The sequence below is a fragment of the Lacerta agilis genome, chromosome 9 (assembly GCF_009819535.1).
Source record: "Lacerta agilis isolate rLacAgi1 chromosome 9, rLacAgi1.pri, whole genome shotgun sequence".
Classification (NCBI taxonomy): domain Eukaryota; kingdom Metazoa; phylum Chordata; class Lepidosauria; order Squamata; family Lacertidae; genus Lacerta; species Lacerta agilis.
This window is the reverse complement of record NC_046320.1, coordinates 9979663-10006173: the sequence shown is the minus strand read 5'-3', so window position 1 is coordinate 10006173 and position 26511 is coordinate 9979663. Positions and strand designations below refer to the sequence as shown.

The following is a 26511-nucleotide window of genomic DNA, read 5'->3' as shown; positions in this document are numbered from 1 at the left end:
TTTGTTTGACAGTGGTCAGTAATGGCATATGGACTATGCGTATTGTCAACAAACCCTGTTTGCTAACACTATATTATGCATAATCTTGTACGATTTTTTTTGAAATGTACCGGTAATTTTTTTTAAAAAACAGATTTACGAAACATACACATGTGTGTGTGTGTGTGTATTTAGGAGGGGGGGAAGAGCTTAAGATTACAAACATATCGAACCTGAGTCTGGAAGCGGACGTGAGGGCATGCTGCGTCCAAAATGACCTCTTGGGTAAGGATGCTCCTCTCGCTGATCTGAAGGGAGAAGGTCACACTGCCGCGCAGTCCCCCTGGCTGGATGATTTCCAAGGGTTTAAGGAGATGTGCAATGGTCTTCCTAAAAGGGATATTTACAAGGAAATCATTGGCTCAGAGTTCTAGGCCACAAGGGAAGAATATCCAAAGGGCCCTGCTGGATCAAGCCAATGGCCCGTCTGGTCCAGCCTCCTGTTCTGAGTGCCAACCAAATGCCCAAAATGGGAATCCCACAAGCACGACCCGAGCACAGAAGCAAGCCTCTCCCCTCTCGTGGTACTGTAGCCTAAATTAGATAGCCCATATGTGAAGAGATGTAAACAAGTGTGTGTGAAAGGATACGGTCAGGAGAATCTGCTTGCTCAGACTGTATTAGGAAGGCGTCAAGAATGTTTGTGCAGGGAAAACTCAGCCTCGGGCTAGTTTGATAGAAAGCAGGCGCTGTGTTCCTATTGGTGAATCAGGCATCCAGCTCTGACCATGCAGGCGTACTTCATTTCCACACATGCGCAAAGCTAAGATTGAGGTTGAATCCTGACAAGACAGAAGTACTGTTTTTGGGGGACAGGAGGAGGGCAGGTGTGGAGGACTCCCTGGTCCTGAATGGGGTAACTGTGCCCCTGAAGGACCAGGTGTGTAGCCTGGGAGTCATTCTGGAGTCCATGGAGGCGCAGGTTAATTCTGTATCCAGGACAGCTGTCTACCAGCTCCATCTGGTACACAGGCTGAGACCCTACCTGCCCGCGGACTGTCTCACCAGAGTGGTGCATGCTCTAGTTATCTCTCGCTTGGACTACTGCAATGCACTCTATGTGGGGCTACCTTTGAAGGTGACCCGGAAACCACAACTAATCCAGAATGCGGCAGCTAGACTGGTAACTGGGAGCGGCCGCCGAGACCACATAACACCGGTCTTTAAAGACCTACATTGGCTCCCAGTACGTTTCTGAGCACAATTCAAAGTGCTGGTGCTGACCTTTAAAGCCCTAAACGGCCTCAGCCCAGTATACCTGAAGGAGAGTCTCCACCCCCATAGTTCTGCCTGGACACTGAGGTCTAGCCCCGAGGGCCTTCTGGCAGTTCCCTCACTGCAAGAAGCAAAGCTACAGGGAACCAGGCAGAGGGCCTTCTCGGTAGTGGCACCCGCCCTGTGGAATACCCTCCCACCAGATGTCAAAGAGAAAAACAACTACCAGACTTTCAGAAGACATCTGAAGGCAGCCCTGTTTAGGGAGGCTTTTAATGTTTAATAGATTATTGCATTGTTCTGTTGGAAGCCGCCCAGAGTGGCTGGGGGAACCCAGCCAGATGGGCAGGGTATAAATAAATTATTATTATTATTATTATTATTATTATTATTATTATTATTAAGCTAAGGTGAGGGAATGTCTCTATGTAAGCCTGTGTGATTTATAGGTTTGGGGACTCCACTTTTGTGACCAAATAAAGCCATCTCAAGCATCACAATGGTGTATTTACTGAAGAAATCCACCACACTACCTAGAAAAGCCAAAAGGTTTCAGAAGATTAGATTTCATTCCGTTCCGTGTCTGCCTGGTCCCATCAAATAAAGTTCCCTTACACAGAGGCAGACATTTCCCCACCTAGATCAGTACTGTCTACACTGGCTGGCAACAGTTCCCCAAGGTCTCAGGCAAAGAGGAGTCCCCTCCACCATCACCTACTACCTTCTGACTGGAGGTTCTGGTGACTAACCCTGCAAAGCAGGCTCTCTACTGCACTGAGCTGCGGCTGCTCCTTTATTTGCTCCATTAGTGAATTAAACATCCCATTTCCCTTTGTTGGCCATCACTTTCACTGGTTCCCTCCATGCCATTCACGCTAAGAGGTAAGTCTGCACTGCACCCTCCTCCTTAGTCCTTTCTTCCTTTCCTCTGCAAAGAATGTTGTTATTGTTGTTGTTCAGTCGTTCAGTCGTGTCCGACTCTTCGTGACCCCATGGACCAGAGCATACCAGGCACTCCTGTCTTCCACTGCCTCCCACAGTTTGGTCAGACTCATGTTAGCAGCTTCGAGAACACTGTCCAACCACCTCGTCCTCTGTCATCCCCTTCTCCTTGTGCCCTCAATCTTTCCCAAGGAGTCTTCTCTTCTCATGAGGTGGCCAAAGTATTGGAGCCTCAGCTTCAGGATCTGTCCTTCCAGTGAGCACTCAGGGCTGATTTCCAGGCATATCCGCAACTGAGCGACCTTTCGGCTTTGGCCCAGCTGCTTCATCAACTCTGAATCTACTTGTACTTGTCCTCCGCTCTTCCTCAGTAGTATGTTGGACGCCTTCCGACCTGAGAGGCTCATCTTCCAGCATCATAACTTTTATATGCCTGTTGTCTTTGTCCATTGAGTTTTCTTGGCAGGGATACTGGTGTGGCTTGCCAGTTCCTGCTCCAGGTGGATCACGTTTAGTCAAAACTCTCCACTATGACCTGTCCATCTTGGGTGGCCCTGCACAGCATAGCTCATAGCTTCCCAGAGTTATTCAAGCCCCTTTGCCACGACAAGGCAGTGATCCATGAAGGAGAAAGGAAGAATGGGTATGCCTAAAGATTTTTCAAGAGAAATGAGTATGTAACAGAGAGAGGAGAACAGGAGTGAGAAGGGTTCCAAAATGCTACAGTGGTAAACATTGCTTACCCTGAGATACATATTTTTGAGTTTTGAGTTATGCTGAAAACATGCAATATTCTCAAACAAGGAAATGTGTTAATTCTCTTTATATAAGCCCTAGCTTTTGCTTATTTGTTGTATGGCCATTTCTCCCTACATGCTTGTGATACACCTGGTTATTTTTTAACAACACTTGGAAGTGCTCCAGTGGTTTAAACTAAATTGTGCCATTGGTGCGAAGCGTGTGTGATTCTCTCTGACCGATTTGCAATTCCAGCTCTGTCTGAAGAGAGACTGAAGGGATGCCGTAACCTTTGCTGAGAAGAGCAGCTCTTCAACACCCTTTCGTTACTTTCCAGAAATCTCAAGCTGCAGCGTTGTGCCAAAAAGATGACAGGCAACCTACCTGGTCTCCAGGTGATAGTCCATGACATCCCAGGCATCCCAATACAATGGAACGTCGTCAAATATCACAAACTGGTTAGCGCAGCAACCTTCGGGAACTGACTCTCTAAGGAGAAAAGCACAGCCTCAGAAGAGTAAAGGAATTGCATGGCTTGATTTGAGAACAAATAATGCTCAGTTTTCAAAATACCTCTCTGGATGCATTAAGGAAAGCGATGTCACACGCCCCAGAGTGTCTAGACAGACCCGGACAAGACCATTCTTCATGATGACAGAGCCGTCCACCTGCAGAGGAAGTTTTAAGAACTAAATAAATGAAAAGGAACAAGAGCCGGTAGGAGGTCACACCCTGATGCCTAAGAATAAGGGGAAACACAGGCTGCCTGGATTCACCCGTCATCTAGAGAAAGAGGGGCTCTAGCTCCCATCAGCCCCAATGGTCAGGGGTGATGGAAGTTGTAGTGCAGAACATCTAGTGAGGCAATGGGATCTCCGTTCCCAAGTCATGGAATTTGCCGCACTTTCATGTAACCCATTCTATGGAGGGGCCATCCGTCCACATGCCTCCTTGTTCTGAAACTATATGAAATCAAACCATACTTCATCAAACTTGTCTTTTTGAATGAATCCACCTAGAGACAGTTTACAGGATTTTTCTTCCAACAAAGCTACCTGCCAAACCCTTGAGTACCAGTAGGCCAAATTGACTAGCTCAAATGTTTCCATTGCTCCAAACATCCTTGCTGCCATCAAAAGAAGGCAAAAGAATTCCTTATTTTTTCTTTGTCAGCTTCAGAAAATAATTCTGAAGCACCAGATATGAAGGAGGGACAAGTTTCAATTTGTTATTAGAGAAATACAGTCAAACCTTGGGTTGCAACCACTGCGGTTATGGACACACCGAACCAGGAAGTACCGGAACGGGTTACTTCCGGGTTTCGGCGCATGCACAGAAGCGCCGAATTGCATCATGCACGTGCGCTGCGGGTTGTGAACGTGCCTCCTGCATGGATCACGTTCGCAACCCGAGTGTCCACTGTATCTTTGAACGTCGTGGCCCAGAATTCCGCAACCTTGAGTCAGTCCCACCACATGTGCCCTCAGGTGCCCACCATTTGGTAGCCCCTCGGCATATATTATTGACTCCGGTTTCCTGGCAAAAGCCACAGAGAAGCTCACCTCTTTGGTCACTGTCACGGGATATGGAGAAGGTAAGGAATCTTGAACAACACAGTAGCCCATGCTGGGAACTGTCACCAAGGCTAAAGAGGTACAAAGGAGACAGGTTAACATTGAAGCAGGCAAAAGACAGGTGCATTTGCTAAGGTCGAGTCCTTCTACAATCCTCTGCACTGTATCTCACACCCACCTGGGGACACAATGCATACTGAAATTAATGGGCATGGCTAAAATAGGTCCATTAGTTCCGGTTTTAGCATTTCTTCTTGTGAATGCAACAATCCCTTCGCTTAAGAATATTGCAAGGACTCTGTAATGATTAGAAGCACTTCACACACTACAATGTATAAAGTAATCTATCTGTGAATCAAAAGGGTTTTAGGCCTGAAGCCCTGTTGGCACCTAAGGTCTTGGATCCTCCTGGTCCAGCTTTGGGGATGACTTCAGTTCGTTTCCACGGCAACGTGTTGACCACAAGGATGCTCCCATTAGTCTCCTGACTGCTTGACAAAAGGCCTCCAAACAGAGACTGCACCGCATCTTTCAGAAGTTGAGATCCAGCACTGCAAATTTCTGCGGGGGGAAAGGATTTCCATTAAGGGGACTTGCCCATCCAGAGTGAGCTAAGGCGGTAGCACATATTTTAAAAGGGGCAAGTGGGAACTGCAACAAAATGTTGCTGCGCGGGTGGTTCCTTTCCACAGCTAGAACCTGCCCTCTTCCCGGTTACTCTGTTCTGAGTCGCCTTCTGTCCTGGTGTCACATACCCCAACTGCCAGTTTTAGTGTTCTTTGGGTTGCTTTGGGTGCCCGCCCTCCAAGATAAAATAAAGTACCGTATTTTTCACTCCATAGGGCACACCGGACCATAGGGCACACCTCATTTTTAGAGGAGGAAACAAGGGGAAAAAAATATTTTTCTGGTTTTCCTCCTCTAAAAGATCTTTTTTTTTTTTTTGAAGCTCAGCTGAAAGTTTTGCAGCTTTTTTTGCAAAGGGAAAAGCCCTGGTTTTTTGAAGATCAGCTAAAGGTTTTGCAGCTTTTTTTGCAAAGGGAAAAACCCTGGGGTTTTTTTGAGGATCAGCTAAAAAATTTGCAGCTCCTTTTCCAAAGGGGGAAAAGCAAAGAGGAAAAGCCCCATTTTTATGGGGTTGAACTCACATTTCTGCAGCTTCTGAAGGAAAGGGAGCCTTTTCTACAGTTTCCAGACAGATAATCTAATCAGCCAGTCACATGTCGCTGGGGAAACAAACAACCTCCCTCTGCAGCACATTCAACAAAGGAGGGTGGGGCTGAAAGGCAGCCGGGACTCTTATCTCTCTCCGGATCTCTTGCTGATCAGCTGCTGAGCGGGGTCCTTTCAACACCCCCTTTTCTCTTTGTAAAATAAAAAGCATGATCTTTTGGCCCCTGGGCAATTCAGCTCCAGGGACCACCATTCGCTCCATAAGACGCACAGATATTTCCCATTACTTTTTAGGAGGAAAAAAGTGTGTCTTATGGAGCGAAAAATACGGTACTTCTTCACACAGTGCATAGTTAAATTATGGAACTCCCCCCCCCCCCAGGAGGCAGCGATGGCCACCAACTTGGATGCCTTTAAAAAAGGACCGGACAAATTCATGGAGGAGGAGAGGCCTATCGACGGCTGCGAGCCGTGTTTGCTCTGCCCTGCCTCCACAGTCGGAGGTACAGTAGGAATGCTTCTGAATCCCAGTTGCTGGAAAGCGCAGGACGGGAGACAGTGCTCTTGTGCTCAGGTCCAGCTTGCGGGTTTTCCACAGGCCACTATGAAAACAGGGTGAAGAACTAGATGGGCCGTTGGCCTGACCCAGCAAGCTTGCCTTACGTTCTTATGAATATGAAAACAAATCATGAAGCATTACTACACCAATTCTAAAACCATCTGTGCTAGTGTTTCTCAACCCGCCCTCGCCTCCAAGACCACTTGAAAATTTCTGAGGGCCTTGGTGGACAACTTAATGTTCCTGCTGGAGCAACTATAATGCATTGTGTCAGATAAAAAGGTAAAGGAGCCCTGACCATTAGGTCCAGCTGCGAACAACTCTGGGGTTGCGGTGCTCCTCTCACTTTATTGGCCGAGGGAGCCGATGTTTGTCCGCAGACAGTTTTTCTGGGTCATGTGGCCAGCATGACTAAGCCGCTTCTGGCGAAACCAGAGCAGCGCACGGAATCGCCGTTTACCTTCCCGCCAGAGCGGTACCTATTTATCTACTTGCACTTTGGCGTGTTTTCAAACTGCTAGGTTGGCAGGAGCAGGGACTGAACAACGGGAGCTCACCCCGTCACAGGGATTCAAACCGCCGACCTTCCGGTCGGCAAGCGTAGGGCTCAGTGGTTTACACCACAGCTCCACCCGCGTCCCTTGTGTCAGATACTGCATGGTTTTTAATTGTATGTTTATTGCTTCTTTTATTTCTTATACTGTATTTTATTGCAGAATGCAGATTCTAAGTGTCCTTCACAGACATGCCACAGACCACCTGAATAAAGCTTTTGGACCACTGCTGGTGTGAGGACCAGGGTTCAGAAACCCCTGTTCCATGGGATAGTCATTCTGACAGCTCAATACCTGAAGAGAAGAAGTGCTAGTTTCTTAAACCCAGTAAAATATGGGCAACATGTGTCTCCCTAGGAAGTAAATTCATGGGACTGGGGCTGATACCACAAAGGCCCTGCCTCTTGGGCGGACCAATCTAATGTATCCTGATAGGAGGCTGAGGAGCAGACCCTCTTGAGGCCTTTCTCTCTTTTAATTTATCTTTATTGAAATTCTGAATTAAAACATACAAAACTGTCAAACAAACAAAAAACAAATCAAAACATATCAAAACATAACATATCAGAACAAACATACAAAACTTAACATTTATCAGTATCTGAAGAACAAACTTAGTTGGTCTCTAAGGTGCTACTGGAAGGATTTTTTTCATTTTATATTTTGTTTTAACATTTATCAGTACTTCAACTACTTTATCTCTTTTATCACATATTTGTTTCTCTTAACCTATTCTATATATCTCTTAAAAAATCATTCAACACATATCAAATACTCCACACCAACCAATTGGCTTCCGCTTGTCGTCCTCTCGGGTTATTAAGATTTTCCTTAATTTTAACTACGTTAATATCTCTTATTCCTATACTCTACCCTTTATTTCACCTATCACCACTATTTTATAACCTTTTTCAATACGGAATATTCAGAAATGGATCCGAGACTTCAATGTGGGGCATTGTTTTTTCATAGAATCGCCAAATTTTCCCCAACTTCCCTGAAATTTTTGGTTGCTGCGTCCTCTTATCGAATCTGTTGATTTAGCTAGATCTCTCTCTCTCTCAAGGGCCAGGGTAAATTCATACCTGAATAGTATCTCATGGCATCCTCAGCTACCAGTTGGATACAGCTGCCTGGCAAGACATCATGGAACTGATTCAGAAGGAGGAGCCTGCCACCAAAAGGGGACAAAAATCAGGAGACCCAAAGGAAGAGGGGAACTAGCTGGCATCTATATAAAGCATTTGAGGGTCAGGGGCTCCACCTCCTTGTCACAGTCCTCAGATGGAGAGCAGGCAGGATCCATGATAGGAGTGGGGAGGGAAAAGGTGGTGGGTGACCTTTCTTAGGATTTGGTCACCCTTTCTACTACCCCAACACAGCCCAACAAGACCCCATATTCTGAACATCACCAAATATTCACATTCAAAGTTGTACCTCCAGAGGTGCTGAAGCTTAGCAGACGGGTACTGGAAAGAACTTTTCTGCGACAAAGCAAAGCTACTCAGAACCTCAACATCGTGGAGCAGGCGCTCACACTCCCGATTCCCCTTCTTAATCTGATTCCAAAAGGAGAAAACATTTACAGAAAAAAACAGCAATGAAAGGAAATGATCACAGACTATTTATTTTTACGACTGCAAGTTGCTTTAAATTGTTTTTAGTAGTGGATTTAAATGCTGTAATTAATTAATTATTTAATTAATTCATGATGGTGATAATCAGATACTGATAAGCAGAGACTGCAAATTGTAACATATTTGTACCCAAGATCCTGCGGCCTTCTGGACATTTGTTGGACTACAACTCCCATCATTCCTGACTATTGGTTCTGCTTGCTGCAGCTGATGGGATGTGGAGTCCAACAGCACCTGGAAGGTTGTCCTTACCTGCCTCACAAAGCAAGATAAGCAGATGCTGCAGCGACCGACGGGAGGCTTATGAGGACAAACTTCCCCCCAAGCTGAGCTCCTAAGGTGATCCTGGTTTTAGAACAGAAGCTACCGTGGACAGACGTTTTGACTCTGAGCCAGAGGACTGTCTAACTGAGGTTTTCCTGTGCATACTAACCTGTCCGTGTGTGGTGTATGTGCCATTATGGAGCTCCAGAAACAGTTCGCCAACCCAGGTGCACAGCTGAGCCCTTTCCTTTTCCAGGGCAGTGAAAAGCCGGTCAGGTGTGGACATCTGAACCCTGCGAGAAGGAGAGAAAGAGGAACCACCAGCTGAAGCAGGGGTGGGGACCGCTTCAGGCCCAGAGACCAAACGCCTCTCCATCCAGTCCTGGAGATGCTCAAAAAGGCCACACCGTCTTTCCTCCAGGCCACGCCCCCTCACTGGCTCTGCTGCGCCACCTCCTGAGGTGCAGGAAATGCTCGTCCGGATGCAGGGGGGAGAGGCAGAGAGACAAGGAGTGTTCATCCCAATTTGTTTATGGGGCATTTATATGGCTAACCACAAATCTTTGATTCAGCCCCATACCTTTCCCCCGTCCATCTTCCTAACCACAAGAAGCCAGGGTTTTCTTTCTCCTTTTTAAAGAGGGCTTGTCGGAGTAATAATAATAATAATAATAATAATAATAATAATAATTTATTATTTGTACCCCGCCCATCTGCCTGGGTCTCCCCAGCCACTCTGGGCGGCTTCCACCAAACATTAAAATACATTTAAAATATCACAGTTTAAAAACTTCCCTAAACAGGCCTGCCTTCAGGAATTTTCTGAATGTCAGGTAGTTGTTTATTCCCTTGACTTCTGACGGGAGGGCGTTCCACAGGGCGGGTGCCACTACCGAGAAGGCCCTCTGCCTGGTTCCCTGTAGTTTTGCTTCTCGCAGTGAGGGAACCGCCAGAAGGCCCTCGGTGCTGGATCTCAGTGTACGGGCAGAACGATGGTGGTGGAGACGCTCCTTCAGGTATACAGGACTGAGGCCGTTTAGGGCTTTAAAGGTCAGAACCAACACTTTGAATTGTGCTCGGAAACGTACTGGGAGCCAATGTAGATCTCTCAGGACCAGTGTTATGTGGTCCCGGCGGCCCCTCCCAGTCACCAGTCTAGCTGCCGCATTCTGGATTAATTGCAGTTTCCGGGTCACCTTCAAAGGTAGCCCCACATAGAGCACACTGCAGTAGTCCAAGTGGGAGATAACTAGAGTAACAAAGGGAGACTGACCTTGGCAAGCCGTCTGTGTCCTTCATCCTCCTCAGCCTGTCCAGGATCTTCTGCGTTGGGCCGCCTCCCCCGTCTCCGAAGCCAAAGAGAGCGGCACTGTGGTTGACACAACCTCTGTCCCTGTTGTTCTTCACCGTTTTTAACATCTAGGGCAGAGGCAACAACGTGTCCGTGATGGCGTGACCTCTTTTCGCAGGGAATATTTATTAATTTGTTTGTTTATTTAATTCACATACAGCTTCATTGTAAAAGAAAAGTTTGCAAGAATATAAGAGAAAGCATTAACATTATTGCATTAGAAAAACTCAGTTAAAACAGGTACAGTGGTGCCCCGCTAGACGAAAATAATTCGTTCTACGAACTTTTTCGTCTAGCGGTTTTTTCGTCTAGCGAAGCGGCAATGTAAACCGCGGTTTTCGCTAGACGAAAAAATTTGTCTTGCGAGGCAGCCTCCCGCTAGACAAATGCCTTCGTCTAGCAAGGCATTCGTCTAGCGGGGCACCACTGTATTTTAAAATAGGGTATTCAAAATATTATTAAAAAGAAATAAGACCCATGTATCTTCTACATTTCTGGATAAAGGTAAAGGGACCCCTGACTGTTAGGTCCAGTCGCGGACGACTCTGGGGTTGCGGCGCTCATCTCACTTTACTGGCCAAGGGAGCCGGCGTACAGCTTCCGGGTCATGTGGCCAGCATGACTAAGCCGCTTCTGGCGAACCAGAGCAGCGCACGGAAACACCGTTTACCTTCCCGCCAGAGCGGTACCTATTTATCTACTTGCACTTTGTGCTTTTGAACTGCTAGGTTGGCAGGAGCAGGGACCGTGCAACGGGAGCTCAGCGCGTCATGGGGATTCGAACCGTCGACCTTCTGATCGGCAAGCCCTAGGCTCTGTGGTTTAGACCACAGCGCCACCCGCGTCCCTTACATTTCTGGATAGGCTTTCCCAAATAAAAATCTTTTAAGCAGGCACTGAAAATAGTACAGTTAAGGTTGCTTGCCTGTCAGGAGGCAATACGGCTGATCTGTTAGAGATTTTAAAGTGCCTACGTGCAGAAAGTCAGCTTATCACCTCTGTAGCAATTACCAGCTCTGTAGCAATTACCAGTTGGCAGAAAGCCAAGATCTGCTCTCTCTCCAGACCCTTAGCCAACGACCTGTGATTGGTCAATGAGTTCCTAAAGAATGAGCTCTGTGTGAGAGCTGTGTGGTTGGTTGTTAGTGGTGAACTGAAGGTTGAGAGAGAGAGACAGGGAGGAGAGATTTTATGTTTTCTTTCTTTTATTTGCAAAGTCTGTACATAGTAACTTATGGATACTAGTTGCTTCAATAAATACTGTATATAGTTATCCAAGTGAGTTGCTGAGTTCCTGCGTTGTGCTGTCCAGTTAATGCTCAACAGCCAGAAGCTTCCAGAAAACCTGCGGTTAACTCTGCTGTGTCCAGGACTACGTTATTTCCTGACACTAAATCTTAAGATGATCCACACCATACATGCAAAGCACATTTAAAGCGCATGGGCTCCTTTCTCCCTCACAAGGGATACAATTCCCAGCGCCTTAGACAAACTATGGTTTCCCGGTAATCTAGTCCATTCCTTTGCAATGCATTCCTTGCAGTTGCCAGTCTTCAGAAGTGCTAGAAACCCCACCCCAACTTGGCCTTCACTTCCTTCTACCGGGGGGGCAAGTGGCCTTCACTCACCTCCTCCACACAACCAGCCAGTCCATAGGAATCTGCAGGTGGGAAGTGGGTTAAAACCTGGGACCCATCAATGCCTTCCCAGACAAAGGTGCTGTGCTGCAAGAGAAGATCGTGGCCCATAGTCACATGGTTTATGTCAGGGGTTCCCACAGTGAGTGCTCCTGCCCCCTGGGAGGCGGTGGGACTACCTAGGGGGTGCCAAGAGGCAAGAGGGCTGCAGGGGGTGCTGGGAGTGGGAACTGATCACTTCACATTTAAAGATTTACTATTCTTATCGCTCGCAGAGCTTTCCCCTTTTCAATTGTGAGTTGCCACAAGACAGCCCGTTATTGGTAACAGCTATTGATTTTTCTTACAAACTAGCTACTGGTCATCTGTGTTGGGTGAAGGTTTATGCATGTTTGGTATGCGTCAGGAAATTGCCCTCGCCGAAGCTGGAAGCGGGCCCGGGGCTGTTTCAGTATCGGGAACCCCCGTCTCCGCTGAGCAGCTCGTCATCTTCCCCCAGTGGAGGCAGCGATCGCTCTTCCAGTGGGGAGGGGGAGATGGGGACAGGAAGTGGGAGCAGGGGCTGTGGCAGGGATGGAGAGCCTCTGCACCAAGCGGGAAGAGGGGGAGAGGAACCCTTTCCGTCGTCCCGTTTTAGCAGGGAGGAAGGACGTAGAGGGGGGAGGCGGGGGTTCAGGATCCCGAGCCTCTTATGTTGGGCAAAGAACCGGAAACAGACATTCCCGGACTCTGAAGAGGGATGAGCTCGACGTCTTTATTTTAGCTCCACTGTAAATAGCTGCACAATAAAGAACTTAGTTTTAGAAGTTCTGCGTCCGCTTGATTTCTCATGAGCAACCACTGAAGCTCCTTACAGTATGTAAAGGTAAAGGTAAAGGGATCCCTGACAATTAAGTCCAGTCACGAACAACTCTGGGGTTGTTGCGCTCATCACGCTTTAAAGGCCGAGGGAGCCGGAGTTCGTCCGCTTCTGCAGACAGTTTTTCCAGGTCATGTGGCCAGCATGACTAAGCCGCTTCTGGCAAAACCAGAGCAGCACACGGAAACACCATTTACCTTCCCACCGGAGAGTGACCTATTTATCTACTTATATATATTTTATGCTATATAAATCTCCTTCACCCGTATGTTTTTGTTAGCAGGAGTTTGTAAAAATATTTTTCCTGCAATAGTCTTTGTTATATTTCTTAGCTGCAAGGTTAGATCACAGCATATATTTATTTTTTGAATACACATGCAATTCATTGTTACTGTTTTGAATTTAACTGTGTTACCACCTTCCTTAGTGGGTCGTGCAAACCGCTATTCTGAATAATGTTTTTTGAAGAGGAGGGGAGACATTGAGGATGAGTTTATGGAACCAAGCGGGTGGGAATCGCTGATTTAGCACTATGTCCAAACCCTAAACTGTGGTTAATCTTAACTACAGTTGATGGTGGCAGCAGGGGGTGCCAGCTTCATAAACAATGGCTTGAATAATCCTATGATGCTACTGGTGAGATTTCAACTGAGCAAGAACACCCACTCGGGCACTCCTTTCAAGCAATGCAAGGAAAAGCTAATCCTTGCTCAATTTAAACTATTACAAACCCTTTTTCTGGACTGAAAAACAGCAAAACAACTCACCGGGAAAGTGTTCACGAGGTTCCAGCTAAGCTTTTGCGTTAGAAACCGGTGGATCCCGCAGCCGTTCATCACTTGGGGCAGCTGTGCAGAGTAGCCAAACGTGTCTGGCAACCAGAACTGATTGTGCAGGAGAGAAACAGATGAAAGAAACAGCAAATGATGTGACGGCTGCCCTGCTGGCCAAACAACAGGTCCATCTTGCCCAGCAGTCTGGTTCAAGCAGTGATCCAGCAGATGGCCAGGACAAACTCACTGGTTAGGACGCAGGAAAGGGCCTTCTCTCTGGTAGCTGCTCTCAGGCTTTGGAAATCCCTTCCTAGAGAGGCTAGACTGGTTCCCTCCTTGTCCTTCTGCTGGAGACTATTCAACTGCTTTGGGAGACCAATCATTTTTAAAGAAAAGTGCTTTTAAATAGTGTTGTGCTGTTGTTACTATATGCACTTTAATAGTTCTGTTTTTATGCTGGGTTTTTTCAGTTTTTGATCCCCTCTTTTTTTAATAATAAACAAAATAAACCAAAGATAGAGAACAGAAATAAATGCTATTACAGCAGGTTGAAAGCAGTAGAAGTTCAACATGATCACTGAACTTGTTGCCGTAAAACATTACCCATTTTCCAATATACTTGTTAGGCTGGTTTGTATACAGGTGAAACTCAAAAAATTAGAATATCGTGGAAAAGTCCATTTATGTAAGCAATTGTTTTCATTAGCTACTGGAGTTTAATATATGAGATAGACTCATGGCATGCAAAGTGAGATATGTCAAGCCTTTGTTTGTTATAATTGTGGTGATTATGGCGTTCAGCTGATGAAAACCCCAAAGTTGAAATTGTTAATTTGGGGTTCTCGTCAGCTGTACGCCATAATCATCACAATTATAACAAATAAAGGCTTGACATATCTTGCTTTGCATGTCATGAGTCTATCTCATATATTAGTTTCACCTTTTAATTTTTCGAGTTTCACCTGTATATTCTTTTGTAATAAGTTAGCTTAGTCATAGTAACTATGAACCAAATTTTCTTGGTCATTCAGATATAGCAGAATCTGTGCTCCCCCCCCCCCCCCAGCTATTATGATATTAGCAGCACTGTTCTTGTTTCATTTTAATCCTATTATAGTTGAATTAATTTTAAAAAATATTTTCTTGTTACAAAATTGTACACCCTTAAATAATAAAAATTGACATGGCTAATGAAAAATGGGTCACGGAAGGGTAAACTACAGAAAATATTATTTTATAATAGATAATAACAAGATGGTTACAGTAAACCAGTAAAATGAGTTCTTCGTTAAATCACCTTGGAAAACACAGAGTAATAGGAGTCAGCTAATGAGCAATGCCTGCTTATCCACACCACATCCATGGTATATTTGTATATTTAATAAAATCAAACCATACCGTGTAAAAATTATCTTGTTTTATTCTCTCCACTTCCCACCTTCAGTTTTTGTGACAGCTTTTCCATAATAATAATAATAATCTGTCTGAGTTTCCCCAGCCACTCTATTTGCCAGACTATATTATAACAGTGATCATTAACCTTCATTAATTGCAAGGTTTACCAAGTTGTGGCTATTACCCTTCCAGCTGCTGTTAAGAAATGTGTTATTATTTCCTTATTCCTCAATTGTTCTATATCTGAAATATATAAATTAAGTAAGGCTAATGTTGGGGTCATTGGGATTGCCTGAGCTGTAATCTGAGATATCGCTTTAAAAACATCCTTCCAAAACTGTTCTATTTGTGGATATACCCATCACATATATTGGTGTCTGCCTATAATTTAATTACTTTTGAACCATTGGCTTTGATGGGTGCCCTAAGGGCCAGACTGAGAGGGATTGAGGGCTGCATTTTGCCCCCATGCCTGAAGTTCCCCCCGCCCTGGGACCAGGTGAAAAAAGAAGAAAGAATGGGATCATATTAGAAGGAATTAGGGGAATCATCGGAGACTATGGAATGCAAATGAATTTGATGCTGATCAGAGCCCTTCATGTTTGAAGCATGGGAAGCCAAAAATTTTAAAATTTGGCAGGACATTTGGATTATTTGATATTTTTATGTATAATTTGGAATATTTAATGTGATTTGATTGGATTGTTAAAGTGGAAAATTTAATAAAAATGATTTGCAAAAAAAAGGACATGTCTGGGGCTAGGAAGAAGAAGAAGAAGAAGAAGAAGAAGAGGAGGAGGAGGAGGAGTAGTAGTAGTAGTAGTAGTAGTTTGGATTTGATATCCCGCTTTTCACTACCCGAAGGAGTCTCAAAGCGGCTAACATTCTCCTTTCCCTTCCTCCCCCACAACAAACATTCTGTGAGGTGAGTGGGGCTGAGAGACTTCAGAGAAGTGTGACTAGCCCAAGGTCACCCAGCAGCTGCATGTGGAGGAGTGGAGACACGAACCCAGTTCACCAGATTACGAGTCCACTGCTCTTAACCACTACACCACACTGGGAGAGGAGGCAAAGCATGAATGGGCACCTACCTCCAAGCAAAGCTTCCCAAACTCCTGCTGGAAAAACCGCTGTCCCTGCAGGAACTGACGAACCATGGATTCTCCACTTGGAAGGTTGCCGTCCTGGGGGAAGATCACAAACCTGTAACCCTATGCAGGGAGCTTAAACCCATCACTCTTTCCTACCCCTCCACCTGCACAGATTGGCAGCGTTCTTCGCCAGAACAATTGCCCATCCCAGAAAAAGTAGTTGTCCATCTAAGAATTCTGGGCCCTAGCACCCTGAAGAGAAGATCAAGCAGTATGAGCCACAGAGTACAATGAGATTCTTTTCAGGGTTGGCCAACATGGTGCCCTTTAGATGGGTGCACTGTAATGCCCATCATCAGTGACCAATGGCCATGCTGGCTGAAGCTGCTGGGAACTGGCATATGGAAACATTTGAAGGTCTCCACATTGGCTACCCTGCTAGAAACCGAAGCCACAAATAAGTTCAGTTCAACACTTGCAACGTAGGCAGAAGGTGAGGTTTTTGTCCTTTCTAGCCTCAAAGTCGCCCGTGTGGCTTGCCCTTCTTACCATTTCCACCCAGGTGCCCCCAACAGGAATGAAACGCCCTTCTTTCGCAAAGTTCTGGATTGTAGAGTACAACCCAGGATACCAGTTCTTCACCCATTCAAACTGCTGAGCCTGCATTGAAAATGGCAAACACATTCATTCATTTATTTCATTAATTTACACACAGCTTCGTTGTAAAAAATATATATATATTCTCAAAAATGGTTTAGAAAGAGGATAAAGCAGAGATGTCAACCTTCCTTTTTTTTTGCACTGGGAAACGGCCATAGCTGTCAAATTTTCCTTTTTTTGCAATGGGAAATGGCGCTGGAATAAGGGAATTTCCCGCAAAAAAGGAAAAGTTGACAGATATGGGATAAAGCAATAAAATCAAGTAAAGGCAACTCTTTTAAAACATTCACAAAACAAAATCAGCAAGAAACTAAAAACAGATTAGAACACACACCTACATTCTACACATCTACACATCTGGGCAGGCTCTATTAAACAAAAATGTTTTTAGGAGGCATTGAAAGAGGGAAGTGAAGGTGTTTGCCTGGTGTCAATAGGCAGGAAGTTCCAAAGTGTAGGTCTGCCACACTAAATGTTTGAGTTCTTACAGAGTGAAATGGGTATTATGTGGCACCTGTAATGTAAATGTAATATAATGAAAAGTGGTTATCCTGTACCCACACCTGCAACTTGTATGCTACCATCCAGATTTGGAGAAGCATGACTCTTAAAATTTGAGCTAACAATCAATGTGCCCCTCATTTATAAAACACGGATCCGACAGAGTGCTTGCAACCCTTTCAGTTCTTTGGACCATAGCATAGTAGTACTGTACCAAGAGAGCAGCGTTTCATTTTGTATTTAGTTCCTTCATGAGAAATTCTTTTTCATTAGCAATAATGTCTCTAGTCATACCAGGTAGGAAATATCTGTGTGCAACAAATTCACATTCACCACCATTTGCAATATTTAATCAAATAAAACATGGGCGTTGGATCACTAGCTCCTTCGATCCACCCTTCAGCCTCAGCCCCACCCGACACAAGTCAATCAGGCTAAGGTGAGCAGGGGAAGAGTCCCATTCATGCAAACAGGACGAGGAAGCGAAGGAGCGTCTCCACCCCCATCATTCTGCCCGGACACTGAGGTCCAGTGCCGAGGGCCTTCTGGCGGTTCCCTCACTGCGAGAAGCCAAGTTACAGGGAACCAGGCAGAGGGCCTTTTCGGTAGTGGCACCCGCCCTGTGGAACACCCTCTCACCAGATGTCAAAGAGAAAAACAACTACCAGATCTTTAGAAGGCATCTGAAGGCAGCCCTGTTTAGGGAGGCTCCCCCCCCCCAATAATTTTTATTGATTTTAATATACACATATAATTACATCTGGTAATTACATAAAGTAACTTATATTCTGTATCTAATATCGACTTCCAATCTTCCATATTCTGTCTTCTTTAAATCAATCTTTAAATTTCACATTCTTGTCCAATTTCCATAATATATTAACTAATCTCTCAAGCTTATACATCGAATGTTCACAAAATATACATAGATTGTATGTTCCCTAGAAACAATCTAGCAAGGCTTTTAATGTTTAATAGATTATTGCATTTTAATGTTCTGTTGGAAGCCACCCAGAGTGGCTGGGGAAACCCAGCCAGATGGGCGGGGAATAAATAATAAATGATTATTGTTGTTGTTGTAATCTACATTGCTGCTGGGAAGCTGTGGCTGGATATGTGTGAGTGGGGCCTGTATATGGCTTTGGCCCTGCTCGCCACTGGCATGTGCCCCCGGAAGCTGACCCACAAGGGAACACAGTCCTTGACCTAAACAAGGCCCCCCACCCATGGATAGACATATTAATAATACCTGTGAGCAAACAAAGGTGAACTCCGGGTTCTTCTCCATCAGACGTATGACAGTCACCCAGCTGCGAGCACATTTACGGATCGTCTCATCGTAAGGCCACAGCCAAGCTAAGAGAACAATTGCAGGAAGGAAGGAGCTGGTTTATTCATTTATGATGCCCACGTGGCCTATGGCGGTCACAATCCTAGCTTGCCCGGCCCCATAGCAGAAGAGACATTAAATAAGCCTCTCACGTGGCATCCAGAAGAAATCAGAATCTTGTCAGTCGCATGCATGACTAGACAGATATATAATGAAGGTGCTAAATTCTGCAGCCAGAAAACCCGGATGCTGAGGTCAGCGCAATGCATTCATGGACACAGAAATGTGCAGCAATCATGCCATTACAGAAATGCGGGCCTTGAAGGAAGAAATGCAAGCTGTGTGCAGCAAGTGGGGAAAACAAATGCACTTTTTAACAGTGCCAAAAGAAAAATAAAAGATTGTGCAGAAAAGTCTAAGTATATGGACAGGAACAAAAATGTCAGGGCACATGAAATTGAAGTTGCACAAAAACTGCAGTTAGACCGTCTCCAGTTTTTCTAGCCTGACCATTTTCGAGATTCTACAACATTCTCTTTGCAGCTGTTCATAGCTTTCATTGTTCTATGGCCTTCCACTCCGTCCCCTCCATCCGCTCCTCTCCCATCCAGTCCTTGCCAAATAATTCCATTAAAAAAAAAAAAGACCTAACTCTTCGAAAAAGAGCCGTGCAAGAGGAAGCATAAACAGACTGGCCTGATTTGCAAGTTCATTGCATCTGGCAGGTGTCTCTCTCCCACACAAACGTCCGAGGTTGAAACACCCTTTCCACAATGTGAACCTGCCACCTCATCTCTCTCTCTCTCTCTCTCTCTCTCTCTCTCTCTCTCTCTCTCTCTCACACACACACACACACACGTTTTGTCAAATGGCACCAGATGCGCCCAGATATCCAGTAGCTGTTGGCCGGGCTGCTTTGATCTCCTGCCTCGCCAACACCACCCAACGCTGGGCAAGGCAGCAGGGAGCTCAACTTTCAAAATCAAAAAATGAGGGGTGCTAAAAATTTGGAACATGACTTGGGAATTCAAAATATTTATTTTGGTTAAATTAATACAATTTAGTTCTGCTTGGTAAGGAAAACTGCATAGAATTCATTGAAAATGATTGCCAAGGACTTGTCGTTACATTATATATTAATAATATTTTGTTTGTTTGTTTGTTTGTTTTAGCATTACCTGACATGTTCAGAAGTTAAAATTAAAATTCTTTGGCTTTCCAAATGCAGTTTATGTGCTCCTTCATCAGACACAGACATAAACGTGTTGTCCAATCACAAAAATAATAGATTTGAATTCCCCACACCCCAAAACACATTTTTAAGAGCATCCCTGAAGAAACTTGCAAAAAAAATTAAGTTTCAGCCCCTTTGCTGGCATGCCCTAACTAACACTGTGGACACTGCAGTCACATGGTGCCAAGCTGCCCACTCCTTTGCCCCTCTCCCTCTCAGTCACCAGCAGTGGCACCTGAGGGTGGGGAAAGGAAGAGGGGCAGCCCACCTCTATCCCACTGTGCTGAACCAAAGGAGAACGCTTCCAGAAGCTTTGCTGGTGCCACTGGTAGTTGTAGCAATGAGCTCATATATGTTTATATTCACTGGCTTCAATATAAGCTAATTGGCTTGCTTTGACGTTATCCTTATCTGCGGGCTTGGGGTGCTGGGCTCTGAACCCAGAAAGGGAAACTCTCTGTAAGATTTGGGTATTTGCCTTCTATACCCTAATCTGAGCAGGTGAAGCGGTGGGAAGTCCTAGAAAAAGGGACGTATGCTGCTTGCACGTTTCCTTGGGTGTGGACGAACCATCTCCTTGCTGCCATGTCCACCTGCCAACTGAAAGACTAAGAGATCGGGGAGGCTGCTGCTGTGCTGTAAGTCTACACACCTTTCTTTAGTAAAGCACTATAATCGGTCATTCTGATGTTTTTGGCATCCTTATTTGGTATCCCTGCAGTGTGGTATAGTGGTTAAGAGCGGTAGACTCGTAATCTGGGGAACCGGGTTCGCGTCTCCTCTCCTCCACATGCAGTTGCTGGGTGACCTTGGGCTAGTCACACTTCTCTTGAAGTCTCTCAGCCCCACTCACCCCACAGAGTGTTTGTTGTGGGGGAAGAAGGGAAAGGAGAATGTTAGCCGCTTTGAGACTCCTTCGGGTAGTGAAAAGCGGGATATCAAATCCAAACTCCTCCTCCTCCTCCTCCTCCATCCCACCTCCCCCACAAGCCCTCTGTTGGTCCTGCGGTTCAGAACAACCACCCGCCGCCCACCCCAGCCACTATTACTGGTGCCCTCCCTACAACACTGTGCCAAAATGCACTTCCTGTTACCGGAATCAATGTGGCAATGGCCCATGGCGTGGATGACGTGCTGACTCTCTCCATTCTTTTGACCGAAGACGGAGCAGGCAAGTTCATGCGCTGCAGCAAAAGTCGATGGGTTGGCAACATCACACAGGTTAACCATCCGATTGGCTGTGTAAAGGGCCTGGAAGCTCCGCTGATTTTCCTCCCCAAGAAGCTGCGTAACAGGAAAATATAACAAAATAAGTCGTCCAAACAAGACTATACCAAGGAACTGTTAGGTATTTGTTTTGTAAAAGTAAAGGTAAAGGGTAAAGGGACCCCTGACCATTAAGTCCAGTCGCGAACGACTCTGGGGTTGCGGCATTCATCTCATTCTATAGGCCAAGGTAGCTGGCGTTTGTCCGCGGATATGTGGCCAGCATGACTAAGCCACTTCTGGCAAACCAGAGCAGCGCACGGAAACACCGTTTACCTTCTCGCCGGAGTGGTACCTATTTATCTACTTGCACTTTGACATGCTTTCGAACTGCTAGGTTGGCAGGAGCAAGGACCGAGCAACGGGAGCTCACCCTGTCGCGGGGATTCGAACTGCCGACATTCTGATCTGCAAGCCCTAGGCTCTATGGTTTAACCCACAGCGCCACCCGCATCCTATTTTTTTTGTCCTTTTTTGTTTTTTATTGTATATTTGTTTTGTATATTTTATTGTTTTGTATATACCACTAAATCACGAAACATATCGATGCAGTTTACAACATCAAATGATTAAAAACCATACAATAAAAGCACAAAAAAGTATTTTAAGTTAAAAGCAGCAAAAAAGAAAGGCTAAAAGCAAGTATCAACAAACCATTGTGGGAGAAGTATTCTTAATTGCCTGCACAGGCCTGGCAGAATAATAATTTTAAAAAATCAGCAGGCGTTTAAAAGTTTGACACAGAAGACACTCACTGAACCTTCCTGATTTGCCTCAGGCAACAAAACGGGATGGGCCGCCCCTTTCCCTGGGGGTAGCAGTGGGATTACCGGGGGGGGGGGGGTTGCTATGAGGTAAGGGGCCAGCAGGGGGCTGCTAGAGGTGGAAATGATGGTCAGACATTGTAAAGCCGGTGTCTCTTGATCAATTTTGTCACTTTTGTTGAATTAATTAAACTAGTAGTTTGAATTGGATTTTGAATAAATGTGCAATTGATTGCCACTGTTCCAGATTTTACTGCATTGCTATCTTCCTTAGCAGGTCATGCAAAGTGCTGTTCTGAATAATGCTTTTTATAGGGTAGACTAGGGAGCACCGAGGGCGAGTTTATGGAATCAGGGGAGCGGTGGCCCCAAAAATGTTTAGGAACTGAATTAGAAAATGGGGGGAGGCGACTTCTTCCTCCAGTGCGCAGTCAGCATTTGAAGCCAAAACCAGGAAGCATAAGTTTTACCTTAGCCATGTCCAGAAGAATCTCAAAGTCTACCAGAAGTTCATGGACATCCCTGTTGAAGACCACCAGCTCTGCCTTGTGCAGGGAGAACTTCTTGTCAGGATCAGGTGGTGCAATCATGCTGCCTTTTCCAGCTCCAAACAGACCGTTGCAGGCAACCTCCACATACAGGGTCAAGCTAGGGAAGGGGAAAATGTCAGCAATCTCATCAGGCATCTAACTGTTTAATCCAGGGGTAGCAAACACAGTGCCTTCCAACACCCTTCACCCGCAGCCAACACGGCCTTGACTTCTTTTTAAATGAACCATTGCTGAAAGGAAATGGACAAAAATAGGCAACGTGACCTTCCTAGAAAAACGAGAGAGTAACCCTCTGAATGGCTTCCTTGCTCACCTGTGGGGGTCCGTCTCCTTTAGATTATCTGTCAGAATGTAGCTGGTCTTCTCACCTTCCTGCGTCAAACCCTGCCAGATTTTTGGGGGTGGGAGAGAGGGGATCAGAGGGAACCTCTTAAATGTAACACAATAGTGGACAACGCTGCCTAAAACGGAACAAGTGGCATAATGTGCCAACACAATCATTGACTTGTCACTAACTATTGACAACTGAATGAGGCACAAAGATGCACACTACCTCCTTGCAAGAGCCAGGGCGGGCCTTTCAGTTGCATGGCAAGATCTGCTGCTTCTCCCTGCACACACCCTGGCATATATACTAGACTCTGAACCCTTTGTGGACATTGCCAACTCCCACCAACAAGGAACTTAGCTTTGTTTTTTTCAGAGAGAGATAAGAGAGAGAGAGAGAGAGAGAGAGAGAGAAAGAAAGAATCATGTGCCTGGCTTGTTTCATTTCTAGTTAAATTCAGCACCAATTAAAAGGAGCCCATCTATCTATTTTAATTCTACTCTGGGCAAGGGGGCAGGATGCATGACTTTGATATGGTCATGAGCGCTAGCTAATCAGCACTCTGCACATCCAGATGAGGTTGTCACTTACCTGCACAGGTTGGGCATCCCTCCAAATCATTCCCTCTCCTTCACTTTCCCAAAGAAGGTGGACTTCCTTTCCTGTCCATTCCCTGGGGATGCTGAGATCTACTTTGAACCAGCAGGTCTGCCATCTTAGGAAAGTGACATTCACAATTTCAGGTGATTTTTTTATATATATATAAAAATGCTAACAATACTTTTAATTTCCACAGGATGACTATCTCACTAGGATGGCAAGAAATGTATTAGTGTTTGCGCAACACTTCAATCAGAAAAGGGCCGTGAAGTCCCTGCCTCAACCAAAGCACACACCATCAATGTTACTTATGAAGTCCTAGGAAAAAGATGGGGTATTCAGCCTCATGTGATGTAACGGTACTCGGCTCAAGTTTGCTTTGTCCCATAGCTTTCCATAGCTGTGACTCAAGGACAGAGCATCTGCTCTGCATGCAGGAGGTGCCAGGTTCAATCCTCGGCTTCTCCATGTAGGGCTGTGGAAAATTCCCTGCCCAAAACTTTGGGGAGCCACTGTCAGTGTAGACAAGACTGAGCAAGACAGACCAATGGTCTGACTAGTATAAGGCAGCTTCCTGCGTTGCTATTATATTTTTATTTTATTTAGTAAATTTATATATCATCCTTCACCCAAAGATCTCGGGGAGGTTTACAAGACAAAAATACAGGATAAAAGCACAAAATAAATACTGTATATTCTGGCGTATAAGACTACTTTTTAATCCAGGAAAATCTTTTCAAAAGTTGGGGGTCGTCTTATATGCCAGGTGGAGAATCTGCGGTTGAGTATATCTCAAACTCTGTATTTTAATTGGAAAAGTTGGGGGTCATCTTATACGTCCAGTTGTCTTATACGCCAGAAAATATGGTAGTTTAAAAAACCATACTCCCTCGTCCCACAAACACATTAAAAAGGCCACAGAATATTAATCAGCCCAAGGCCTGGTTGAAGAGGAATGTTTCCGTCTGGTGCCTAAAGATTTATAATGAAGGTGCTGGATGAAGCTCCCCGGGGAGAGCGTTCTACAAATGGGGAGCCACTGAAGAAAAGGCCATTCTCATGTTACCACCTTCCGGACATCTCATGGAGGAGGCACATGAAGACGGGATAGTTTACATGTTCCTTTAATTCATTAGCCTCTAAGGGAATACTTACGTGCTTCCAAAACAGTCTCCAACTTTCACAAGCCTAAATTCTTGTCTGACAGCTTCGTCATATGGAATCCGCTGTGAGGTTTCAAAGCAAGAGAGAGATGCCAACGAGCAGGAAGCACCAAACAACCTGCAGTCAAACACACACCTCAGTGTCATCAGCTCTTTGATTTTAAAAAAAAATGAAATTGCAGTATACAGGTATAATTATAAATAAATAAAATAAATCTGATTGGTCACTGTGGAGAAAAAGATGCTTGACAAGATCTGATTTTAGCAGGGATCTTAGGTTCTTAAGCCATAAGAACATGGGAAGGGACCTGCTGGACCAGGCCAATGGCCAGTCTAGCCCAGTATCCTGTTCTCAAAAGTGCCTATGGAAAGTCCACAAGCAGGAAACAGATGCAAGATCCTACTCCCCTCCTGGAGTTTCCAGCAACTAGCATTCAGAAGCAGCACTGCCTCCAACAGTGGAAGTAGAATATCAGATGGCATGTTTCACAGCAAACAGTTAAAATGGCTGGAGATCAAACTGTCCAAACTCGGGAATGCTTTAGTTGAGACATTGCAGGGGATTGGACTAGATGACCATCAGGGTCCCTTCCAACTCCACAATTCTATGATTAAGAGCAGGCATGTCCAACAGGTAGATCGTGATCTACCGGTAGATCACTGGATGTCTGCGGTAGATCACTGGTAGATCATTGGGTCCCCCCAAAGAAGCTGAAAAACTGTGCCCCCCCTAAAAAAGCTCAACATTTTACCTCTTCCCTGAAAAAACTCAACAACTTTGACCCGAACCCCAAAAAGGAGGTAGATCACTGCCAGTTTTTAACTCTGAGTAGATCGCAGTCTCTTGGGAGTTGGCCACCCCTGATTAAGAGGATGGGGCTACAAGGGCCACTTTGAAACTCGGAACTCTCATGTAGCCTCTAACAGCAAAAGACAAGCCTCTCGAAAGGCTCTTAAACCGTACTTATATTGTGCTATCCTCTGGTCCCAACATGGCCACAACCACCTTCTAAAAACAAATATGGTCGCATCAGATCCCCCATGTAGGCCAAACTGTGTGTTCTTAAGAATGTAAGAACCATGAGAAGAGCCTGCTGGATCTGGTCAATGGCCCATCTAGTCCAGCATCCTATTCTCACAGGGGGGCAATCAGATGCACCAGTGGGAAAACCAGAAGCAGGACCTGAGCATCGGCATAGCCATTATTTATGTTAGGAGGGGGCAGGCCTTTTGTTGGGGGGGGGGCAGAAACTCAATTAGCTATGCATTTTTATTGATTTGGGGGAGCAGTTGCCCCTTTCTGACCCCCCCTTCTTGGCTACGCCCATGGACTTGAGCACAACAGCACTTTCCCCGCCCCTACACTTTCCAGAAACTGATATTCACAAGCATTATTTGCTCCAATTGTGGAGGCAGAGTACAGCCCTCTCCTCCATGAAACTGCGACTGTAACCCACTTATAAAGCCATCCATGTTGGTGGCCATCACTGCCTCCTGTGGCAAGGAGTTCCGTAGTTTAACTCCGCGCTGCGTGAAGAAGCAAGCCAGGTGGGGAGAATGGGGAAGGCTTTAGGTGTCGGACCAACACAAGCCCACCTGCCCCGGAGGTTGCAGTCCGTGAAGTATATCTCGGAGATAAACTTTTCGACCCGTTCGAGTGTAGTTCGCCGGTGCTTCAATACGGCAGGTTTTAGCTCTGCTCCGGGGCCCGCCATGGCTCTCCAAGTGCAAAAATTAATCCCTTCGGTACTGCACGTAAATACATCCGCTGCACAACAGAACTGAGCACAATGGTTCCGCCTCTCCTGGACTCCCGAAAACGCGACTTTCGTGTTCGAGGAAAAGCGGAGATTTTTTTTTTTTTTAGGCGCATGCGTATGAAGGAAATTAAGTCTCCGTCCTTCCCCTCAGTTTCACTTTCCACAGTAGCGAAGTTTATGCCCTTGGTGGCCAAAGGAGGGCACTGCGTTTTGCTCTGAGCCCCAAAGTACAGTACCTCTTTACCGGATGTGGAAAGCGCTTATCCGGTGAAAGATCACGACTGTTTTTTTTGCGAGACAGTGCAACAGAAACTGCACAGAATGTATAAGGGAGTTGGGCAGCTTTGCTGTGAGTGAGACAGTCACAGCCCCCTGCCCCCACTGTTTGCACCAAAGGGCAAAGTCTAACATAGATAGGCTTTGACCACCAACCAATCAATTTTATTTTTAAGAGAAAGACCACAAAAAATAGTGTGCTTGCTGTTCTAAAAGGACAAGGCTCTTCCCTCGCCCCCTTTTCAAAAATACATTTATAAAAAATATGTGCCCCCCC

At 45.5% G+C, this 26511-nt stretch overlaps 1 protein-coding gene across 1 annotated transcript in view; it reads right to left on the bottom strand.

The window, feature by feature from the left end:
• Positions 1-25954, bottom strand: part of MAN2C1 (mannosidase alpha class 2C member 1) — a 32654-nt gene extending 6700 nt beyond the window's left edge. Inside the window, exons 1-20 of the mRNA XM_033160127.1 lie at positions 25795-25954; positions 24191-24316; positions 23027-23150; positions 22421-22491; positions 22027-22204; positions 20621-20810; positions 18212-18318; positions 16351-16461; positions 15802-15894; positions 13310-13426; positions 11675-11770; positions 9969-10114; positions 8865-8988; positions 8232-8353; positions 7880-7965; positions 4899-5069; positions 4497-4579; positions 3508-3602; positions 3319-3423; positions 213-369 (exon numbers count right to left, since the gene is read on the bottom strand). Coding sequence (XP_033016018.1) covers positions 213-369; positions 3319-3423; positions 3508-3602; positions 4497-4579; positions 4899-5069; positions 7880-7965; positions 8232-8353; positions 8865-8988; positions 9969-10114; positions 11675-11770; positions 13310-13426; positions 15802-15894; positions 16351-16461; positions 18212-18318; positions 20621-20810; positions 22027-22204; positions 22421-22491; positions 23027-23150; positions 24191-24316; positions 25795-25913 — 2421 coding nt within the window. The 5' untranslated portion in view covers positions 25914-25954. The remainder of the gene's footprint in view (positions 1-212; positions 370-3318; positions 3424-3507; positions 3603-4496; positions 4580-4898; positions 5070-7879; positions 7966-8231; positions 8354-8864; positions 8989-9968; positions 10115-11674; positions 11771-13309; positions 13427-15801; positions 15895-16350; positions 16462-18211; positions 18319-20620; positions 20811-22026; positions 22205-22420; positions 22492-23026; positions 23151-24190; positions 24317-25794) is intronic.
• Positions 25955-26511: the final 557 nt, after the last annotated feature.